At 49.6% G+C, this 10,198-nt stretch overlaps 1 protein-coding gene across 1 annotated transcript in view; it reads right to left on the reverse strand.

The window, feature by feature from the left end:
- CCDC50 (coiled-coil domain containing 50) overlaps positions 1–10,148 on the reverse strand; it is a 43,147-nt gene extending 32,999 nt beyond the window's left edge. Inside the window, exon 1 of the mRNA XM_066193341.1 lies at positions 9,985–10,148. Coding sequence (XP_066049438.1) covers positions 9,985–10,033 — 49 coding nt within the window. The 5' untranslated portion in view covers positions 10,034–10,148. The remainder of the gene's footprint in view (positions 1–9,984) is intronic.
- Positions 10,149–10,198: the final 50 nt, after the last annotated feature.

The following is a 10,198-nucleotide window of genomic DNA, read 5'->3' on the forward strand; positions in this document are numbered from 1 at the left end:
ATTAACACTTTACAGCAGAGAGCAGACAGATAATATGATATGTGTTAATGACTGCAAGTCATTCATTAACTGCCAGGCTCAGAACACTCATCTCCACAGAAGTTTCTTGATGGCCCCATGTCCAACCACCTCTCCAGAACTGCCTACAGCCAAATGACTACCAGTGAGCTCAGCCACTGCACTGTGGACCCACCACTAACACCAGGTGGACAACTAGAGAAACTTCAAGGTAGGTATACTTGTCAGGGATGCCTTGGCTGGTTTGACACCACAGTCAGAAAGACCTCAGGCAGCCAAACACCTCCCTCACAACATCTGAGATGTAACTGACTCTGTGTATGGAAGAAGATAATCTCAATCATCAGCAAGAACAAAAGCTGTTTGTGTAGTTCATCCTCTCCAGCATTTGACACAGCTTCAGTTGACTCAGCTAATACCACATGTGCAAAAGGAACAACCAACAATAAAGGCAGGGAGAAGTTTTCCTAGAAGTCAGTTTTAACCACTGCCTCCCAAACATGGACCACAGCAAAACAAATAACACTTGACTCCAACAGCTGTGCTTTACCCTCACTTAGCCCAAAGGCAAACTACTATACACATCACTGCAGAGCAGGGCAGGAGTTGGCTTCACCAGGAGAGGTCAAAATCCCTGGCCCATACAGGCCCCATGAGCACCACTGTAGCTCTAAGACACGCCTTCAGCTGTGCCCCATGGATCATACAATACCGCTTTTCTGGAAGGACTTTTGGTTTCTTTTGCAGACAGAATGTCATGGCACCTTTAGCTTTAAGCCAAACACTGCTCATTTAAACTGGTGTTAGGGAGGGGGGATAGAAAAACAGTCTCTTATCAAGTGCAACTCAAAACAGCCACCCACTCAGAAAACTGCTGGGGCATGGAGCTCGCATCTTAAGAGATCTGTCCCGGATGTGCACTCCCTTACTCCAGACCCATCTCCAATGGTATCACTGTATTCTGTTGTTTTATCTGTTTAATTCAGCTTTTATTTCAGCATTTTAGCCAATTTTACACCACACAAAACTTTCAGAAGGACACATTGAGTTTCCCAGATAGGCAAAATTTCTGTTCTCTGATACACAGACACACTAAGTTTCCCAGATAGGCAAAACTTCCGTTCTCTGATGAATGCACAGCTAAATCCCTTTTCCAGTTCAGCAGTTTCTCTGCAGAGAGCTGGCAGGCCCACTTTGTGGTTCAGGGTGGCTTTCAGGTGCCACAGCACCCTGGATTGCAGAAATTTCATCAGCATTTCTCAGCCCTCAGACTGTGGTGAACAACCTCACACAGCAGCTCCAAAGAGGCATCTGGGAGCACAGATAATCTAAAGCGTCAGCTCTCACAGGGTTCTCCTCCAGCTTAATCCTGAAAGATAATGTTGCAAAATACAAGGGAGACAGGATGCAAAAAGGGAGGTTTGAATGCCCCTCTGGTACAGCTTCATGCCCTGACTCAGTTTGGTGACTGCTTACAAAAGGCTGACTGCTGGAAACCTCACACCCACACAGAAGCCGTCAAGTGCCAAAAAAAGGTTCAAGTTCCTCTCTAAGCCTCACAATGTGGTTTTACATGACAGTGACCTGCAGTTGTATAGAGGGAAAAAACAAGCAGAAGAAAGAGTCCCCAGAGATGCCACTTTCTCTTCAGTCTTTGGATGACTAGAGCCAACGCTGAGCCTGCTCCATGCCTTGTAGCTAAACTAGAGCTGCAGCTGAAAGGACGCACCACAGTGTCAGTGCACATTCAAACCAGCCAGGTTTTATTCCTCCAGATCAGATACCAAGAGAAGCAAAGCTCCAGCGGGATGGGCCTCTGGGCAGCCTCCCAGCCTTGACGGAAACCCTGCCAGCTGCTGCATTCGAAGCTGAAGGTATCTGAACCAATCCTGCAGTCAGCTCCAATTCTTGCACAGATTGCCATCAGCTTCCTTTTCCCTAGAAAGGTGGCTGCTAGGATGCAAGCAAAGTCTCCTGTCTGCCACCCGTTCAGCTGCTGCCGGCACTGCAAAGCTGCTGTGCAAGAACAACTATCCCTTTCCTAACTAACCGAGGTTGTTGGTTTGTTTCAAAACCCTTTTCCTTTGCTCTGCCACCTCCTCATGGGTACTCTCCCCTCTCCCCTCTTGCTTCCTGTGTTTAAGTTGTCCAGGTTTATTAGTCAGCTCTGGGGAACACAAAGTACCAAAGCTGGCCTCAGATCAGTCAAAATTCCACATCCATCTACAAGTCACAAATCAGTAAAGCTGCAGCACTAACAATACATGTCCCCTTTCCTGTCACAGCCTTGTGTTGGCACACTGCCATAAGTGCAACTACAGATTTAAAACACTGGCAAAGAAGGGTAAGAATAAGTCCCTGGTTTCTGAGGCCAGATGGACAGGGAGGCAGAGCTTCCTGCATCATTCCGAAGCAAACTGCTTTGTGGCATCTGAGCCCAGAGCCCACATGCATTGCAAAGCAGAAGAAGCAGGCTGGCAGCCTTTTCTTCTCTCCCAGAGTACTAAATGAGCTCCAGGTCAGTAAAGGTAACATTTTTTGCTTTTGGAACTGTATCACCTTCAGGTGATATTGCACACTAATGGCTTCTTAAAAGGAGGAAAAGTTTAAAAAAAAAAAAAAACAAAAAAACACAGTTAAATCAGGACCAAGTTAAGTTCACCTGTTACACAGCCAGAGCTGATTCTGTGGGCAATGCCAGCTGCCTGGAATACCAGGTAGCTGAGCACTGAGCTGGGGACAAACCTGCTTTTTCCACCTTGCATTGGGGACGTGTGGAATTCAGACAGGGCTGTGCAGCCCCAGCCGAGGACTCAGTCCTTCCAGCACTGCAATTAAGGTCAGGAGAGCCCAGCCTCTTCCCAGTATCAACTTCCTTCGGAAACCTGGCGCCAACCAGATGGCCTGCAGGAGAGCACAGCCCTGAGAATGGCAGAGCTCTCTGCCTGCCATGAAAACAGCCAACACCCTGGTGGCTTGGAACATTCCCAGGCCTTTCTCGTGCTGTGCTCCACCACCTCACCTCAGCAGCACTGCCAAAGGCTCCAGGAACTGCTGGTGAATTTAGGACATAAATCCTTCCCATCCCACCAGCCAGCACCCCAATAATAAAACCAATGCCAGAGCAGAGGGAGAGGCCATTTTGTTGCACCAGCATGCTACATGCAATGCTTACTATATTCAGAAGAGATAGATAGAAGATGCTTTCGCAGTGCAAAGTCATTGTGCTATGCAGAGGTGGAGAAGCTTTCCATCCACACCTGGGGAGTCTGCCCTGAGCCAGAGCAGCATTACCCCAACCCATGTGCCAAGTCAGTGGCAACAGTCCCTCTCTGCAAAGAGCATTTCCAGCCACAGCACTCTCCAGTTTCTTGTCCTGTCTGGATGTAAAAAGCCAATGCTACACATATAATGCAGAAAGGAATTAAAACCCCTGCCTTCTCACTGCCAGGAAATATTCCTGCTTGCATAAACTTCCTCGCTCCCTTTTGCCCCATTACTTCTCATGTCACTCCTGTCAGTGTCCTTATGGAACGTCTGTGTCTCAGTGTTTTCAAATATTTCCTCACTTACGTCCTTTTCCCCTTTGTCATCACTTACTGAACACCACAAACTGAGCCCACAGAACACTTCCCTTTAGAGTTCACTCCTCTAACTGAGCTCTGGTTCAGCAAAAGGGCTCCGGAAAGGATGAACAAAAATGCACACAGGAACTCAGTTTTACTGCACATGGCTTGTTACACCTCTTTTGAAAAGAGAAGTGAAGAAAAGTGACTCACTCACAAGCCCACTTTGACTTTCTGTCCTGAAGAGCACCTAATGCAGGGCAGAGCTACCAAGAGCACACAAACCAAACCTCAACCAACTCATGCTGAAGACAAAAAGACCTCACTATTTTAGTCTGGCTGACAGAGCATTGTGTTGGTGACAACATGGGTTGGTGTGCAATTAAAATAATCATTGGTTGAGCTTCAGGAGCCTGACACAAAATAATTGGGCAGGTGTAGATGGGCTGTGCTAGGCTCTGAGCAGGCTTTCATCTACACCTTCTGGCAAGCTTAATTCACAGGGTGCCTGGGGTTACAGGGTAAATTTTATGAGCACTGAGGCCTAACTGATCCCCTTTGCTCAAAGCAAGGTTCACAACACCACTGCCTTGTAGCCCTTACACAGACAGCCTGATGCTGCACTCTCCTGTTCTCTTTCCAGCCCTGCTAAAAGTCTCTCCCAGCAGCCATACAGTGTCAAGGCCACACAACACTCAGTGAACTGTGTGGTATCTTTTCAAGTACTGAGAACGAAAACAGCAGGAAGGCTCCAATTTCTACTTCCTAAAAACGAAATATAAATGAAGTGTCAAGGGACCTTCACAGAGTCCTATATATGTTTTGTGGAAAACCCAGTGCTGCGAAGAGAACAGACAGCATCGCTGACACACATCAGCCTGCAGGGAGACAGCAGCTTTCCCGCTGGAAATGTCCAGCAAACATGCCCTTTGCTCCCTGCAATGCAGCCAACAGCAGCAGAACAGCAGCTGTCGTTATCACCTTCTTGGACAACAGCTGAAGGTCAAACCAGCAGCGAGTGCTATGCCAGAAAATGGACCTAAAGCTTCTCAAGTTTTAAGGCAGTTTCACCAACAGACCAACCTCCTTCCTCAGTCCTTCAGCCTTTAAACCAGCACTACACAGGAGCAGCAGTGAAGGAGCAGGAAGCCAACCAGCTGGGGACACTCTGGAAAGGGGAGAAGGAAGCAGGCAGGGAACTTGTTGCTTTGTCCTATAAATCAGCACATTCATGTGAACTGGATGACTCTGAGCAAGAAAAAGAAAGCCTATTCCAGCAAAACAGAAGTTTCACACAGCCCCAAGCCATATCTCATTGTTTTTCCAAATGGGGCTTTTCTTGCACCAGAGAGAGCAGAATTGGCCTTTCCTGCTCCTTGCAGCAGCCATCTCCAGCTCCTGCCTGGCATCCTCTGACATTTCCCATGGCCACAGGAAATGAAAGATTAAACAGAGGCCCGTGGTGACCGTAAACACACCGCTCAGTCGGGAGCATTCTCGGAGACCAGCAATGGGTGATGGATGACATAACAGAAGAAAACCTCCCTGCTGCTATCCCTGTATCCCCAGGAATCAGTGCAAAAATAGGCTGTATCCCCTCTTACCCCATCCAAAAATCTGTCAGGAGCCAAGGGAACATCTCTGCAAAAAGCATCAACAGGACTCTTGGAGTGTCTTTTCTGCCAAAGACTGCTTCTCAAGCAATTTTTTTTTTTGCCTCAGTACAACCTCCACAGCAGCTCAGAGAGGACAAGTGTTAAGGATTTAGGGATGGGAGGAGGCAGACCTGCCTGCTCAGTTACCTTTCAGCGCCAAGAGCATGAAATATGCTAATCCTGCCCATCTCTGCCAAGCACTGCAGACCCAGAACCACTGAATGCATAATGAAACTTTCACCCAGCTTTAACCAGAAGTGAAATGAGTGCCACAGCCTCAGCTACTGAATTCATGCATGCTGGAAAAACAGATCGCCTATCACCCAGAAGAGCTGGATGTGAACCAGTGACCTGTGTCTATGTCCCATCACTCTCCACCTCCCCGCTGCCCTCAAGCTATCCATCTTGCCTGAATTTCTCAGAGCCCTTAAAAAAGGAAGTCACTAAGCAGAAAATCATGATGCTGCAAGGAAAAATCCCTGTTGGAGCCTAAGGGCATGGGGCAGGTGGCTTCACAATGACCCAGTTGACCCTCAGCTGCTCTCAGAATTGTTGCCCTGATTATATTAATCCAGTTAAAGGCCAATGCTTCCTTCAGATGAATACAGCTGACAGATCACCCTCAAAACCATTCCCCTAAAAAACCCCTAAGCAGAATCTTTCCTCATCAGACACCATGCCAGCCATTCACACTTCCTCAATCCTCTTCCACCTCTGACAGACATCAAATTTCTCTTGTCCACTGTCATGTTGCTGAGAACACAGGCACCAAAGGCCTCGTTAGAAGCCAATAACCTCAGCCTGTTCTATGGGAGCCTGACACATTACACCACAGAGCTCATGCCCCTCCCCAGTCACTTGGAGGGTCAGCAGCCAGGAGGTTTTTATTGCAGGAGTCTCAGCACAGGTCATGTTAAGCTGCAGAGGTCAGCGGAAAGGGCTGTAGCTGGGAGGAAGAGGAAGACTGATGCGAACAGAAAAGTTCTGTTCAATTTATGCTAAGGCAAAAGAGAGCCAGCCAGACTGCCTGGCCCAGAGAATGCTTTGCCAAGACAGAAAATACTCAAACTCTTCCTGTTTCCCCAAGGTCGCAGTCAGAGCTGTATCTTTTATTACCACGTTTGCGATACCAGCCTCTCAGGCAGCAGGTTACAACCAGCAGCATTTGAATGGACAGCTCAGGAGCTCCCAAAAGTTAAATCAGGTGCTCAACGAAGAGTGGAAAGCATAGTGTGAGAATTGTTGTGTCTCTCCAAGCACAGGTGCCACAACTAGCCTTTGTCAAGGCTGGAGCTTCAGATAGCAGTGGCAGGGTCAGTTCTAATCATCAGCCCAGACATATCACCCTTGCATTTCTTTACAGCACTACTAAACATAAAATTCAGTAAGAACACTTTACCCACTGCAAATTTCCAGTTCTCCAGAGCTGCACACTGCTGGGGCAGAGTTTAGAGTCCCCCACCCCACCTCTCACTTTTCTCTCTCCTCACAGAGGATTCAAACTGGCAGGAAGATGAGGAGCCCCTGGGAGAATGCCCAAACCTGGGTTTTTTCTGCTGCTGCCAACAGCTGATGGCTCTTGGAGACTGCAGTGGATAAGGGACTGAGCCTCAGCCTGAGCAGACAGGTATTCCCTTCACAATGACATTTCCTCAGACCTTTGGAAAGGCAACAGCAGACAGGACCACAGGTACATCCTCCAGAGAGGGGTATGGTTTGCACACCAAAACACTTCCCGTGCAGCTCAGCCTGCCTGCAAGCAGCCAGAAATGCCTCTCAAGTCCAAGGGCTCACTCACAGCAGGCGGCCAAAAGAGGGTGGGGCCCTTCCCAAACACAGCCCCTAGTAATGCATCAGGTCACAAGAGATGAGAGGCAGTCAGAGAACAAGCAGAGGCCAAGACAGTTTTATTTGATTTATAAGTAGCTAATCAGAATAATGTTTCTAGGATTATCACCAAAGGCTCGTAAATGAGACCTCTAGTAAAAAAGATCTACACACACAAAGCTGAGCAATCTCCTGAGGCAGGGCAAAAGAGCAAATGGCAAAGGCTGCTTTGTGAAAAGCAACAGACACTTGGGAGATGAACAGAAATGCAGGCAGAGAAGCACAGGCCACAGATTGCAACTAACACCAAAACCTTCAGCTAGTAACTTACAAGAGGTTTACTGACCACAGAGGTCAGGTCCACTTACTACTCATGGAAAAGTGAACCTGTAACACCAGGCTGCAGCAGTAAGGTGTAGTTTATACTAAGAAAAATGTGTTTTGAGGGTTTATTTTACACCAGTAAACCCCTGCCCACAAAATAAACTGGACAACCTGGTTTTCACCAGCAAAATGCCATCCATATCAGGCCTTCAGCTGATATAAATGCTTTTAGAGATAAAAGAGGAAAGCAAACACAAGAAGCAAGACTTCCTGCAGCACCTAGCTCCAGTTATCAGATTTTCACTGCCATTACTGCACTGAAATGATCCTTCTTTCAGAAGAGCTTTTGAGTTCACTCTGGAAGAGGAGGACGACACTGTCTCTCACAGTCCTGGCTACCTGCAGACAGGGAGAATCTGGACACAACATCTCCTCTCCCAAAGCAGAGCTGGGGAAGAACAAAGTACTCATACCAAAATGCAGTTCTTCATTGTTAATGAATGACTAAGCCTACCTTTACCCCACACAAAGAAAGGGAATGCTTTTTCCAGAAGGATCAACAGTGATTTCTCTATCAGGAACAATAAATACTTCCCTCAGTATGGCAGGCAATGCATTTCTTTCCTTAGCTGGCATGGATACAGAGCACGAAAAGACCTAATCCAAATCATAGCTCAGTCTCAACACTTTCCAACACAAAAACAAGTGATGCCATTAAACTAAAAGTGTGACACATGCCTGAGGCTTTGCAGAACATGGCTCAAACCTCATGTACTTTGCACATTGCTCTGGGACACTACTTTAATCCCACTGCTATCAAGTAACAACAGATCGTAGTAACAGGACACCCCTGAAGCTTAATCCACACTATACCATAGGTGCAAATTTCCCAAGGACTGGTCGAGTTACACTGTAACGCTGTAAATGTACTTTCATTCACAATGTAAGCGACCTTAGCTCAGTACAGTTAGTTCAATTCAAAAAAAAATTAATAAGGGCAAATCAAATCCAGCCTACTTAAATTGTGACTATGAGCATCTACACAGGGATTTAATTCACTTTAACCAACCCACTGGAAAGGTTAATTGGATTCATTTTCTTGAGTAGCCAACCATGTGTGGACAGCGTCTAAGGATGAGATCTCGACCGCACTAAAATGGCCAGTAACAGTTTTGCTAATGACTTAAAAGGACGAACATTAACCCCTTAAACGTCAGCTTCAGCTTTTGTTCCAGTAACACCAAGTGAAGCATTAAAGGATGACAGGAGGTCAAAAGGAATCCCCAGCTGTCTGCACAGAAATATGTTTTCCACTCTTGGCCGGTTAAATCAAATTCACAACTGCTATTTTGTAAGAATTGAAATTTGGGAAAAAAAAAATGACCAGTGGCAAGGGGAACAAGTTTAAGGAAGTTTGGTTTCTTTTAGGCAGGAAATCATTGCCCTCTATTACTAGAGAATAAATATACACTAACTCGATTATGACAGAGCTTCTACTGGTTTATATCACAAATCACTGTCAGAAAGAACAAACTATCTCCTACAAAGCTTTCTAAACCCAAAGCAGCTCCGGGGCACATTTAACTGAGCTCAAAGGCACACGCGTGAGGCAGACGCTGTGCTAACAGGGAAGCCGAGGCCAGCCCGGCCCAACAGAAGGTGAATCCGTGCTCTGAGCACAGGCCAAGGCAGCGGGACCCCGGAGAGCGAGGGCGGCACGGGGGGCTGCGGGGCGGGAGCGGCTGCTTGGCGTTCCCCAGCTCAGTGCAGGCCAGTCTTCATAAAAACCGGTACGCCTAAGTGTTTATAACCGGGGCCTCAAAAATACCAGACCCCCTCCAATCGCCAGATCGGTGGGTATTCACAGTTCTGCTCCCATTTTTCCAACGGCCCGAGCGGAGCCTCTGAACCCGGCCGAGCCGTAATTGCGAGGGACAGATAGACAGACAGACAGACATCCCTGCTCGTCCATCTCCCGCAGGATGCCCCGGCCACCTCATCCCCCGCGGGAGCGCGGCCCCGGCCGGCGCCCCGAGCCCGGCTGCCCGAGCGCGGCGCGGGGAGCGCGGCGGAGGCGGCGGCCTCGGCCCCGGCGCAGACAAAGGGCTGCACCCTCCCCCAGCGCCGCTCCTCGTCTTCTCCCGGGGAGAAGCGCCGCTGCCAGCCCGTCCCCCGCCGCTCGCCCGGGGAGGGGAGCCGGGCCAGCAGAGCGGCCAGGGCTCTCCGTCCGGCGATGCCGCTTCCCCGCCGGCCTCCAGCTCCCGTCCCCTCCTACCCCCCGCGCGGCCGCCGGACACGCCGCACCGGCAGCGGGACGGCCCCGGGAGCCCCGGGAGCGCCGGCGCCAGGGCCGGAGCACGGAGCGCCCCGTCCCCTCCCGCCGACCCGGCTCCCCGCCAGCGCCGCGAACCGCCACAGCGCCTGGAAACTGTAAAATAATAATGTTAAAAAAAAACCCCCAAAAAACAAACAAACAAACAAACAAAAAAACCCCACCCCAAACCAACAGTTTCTCCCCTGCCCCGGTCCCATTTCCCTCACATCGCCCCGTCCCGTCCAGCGCCCCCTCCTCCCCGCGCCGGCGAGAGCCGCACCTTCCTTCACTCTGGGCAGCTTGGAGTGGTCGATGCCGATGCCGGCCATGGCCGGGCCCGCGGAGGGCGGCCCGGCTGAGGGCAGCGCGGCGCTGCCGCCCGCGCCCCGCACCGCAAAGTTGGGAGCGGATGGAGCCGGCGCGGCCGGGCCGTACGGCGCGGGAGAGCGGACAGAAAGCGCCGGGCGGGGCGGAGCGGGGCCGCCTCGCCGCCC

This window comes from Chamaea fasciata, unplaced genomic scaffold (assembly GCF_029207755.1).
Source record: "Chamaea fasciata isolate MVZ Bird 193981 ecotype frontalis unplaced genomic scaffold, bChaFas1.0.hap1 SCAF_11, whole genome shotgun sequence".
Lineage (NCBI taxonomy): Eukaryota > Metazoa > Chordata > Aves > Passeriformes > Sylviidae > Chamaea > Chamaea fasciata.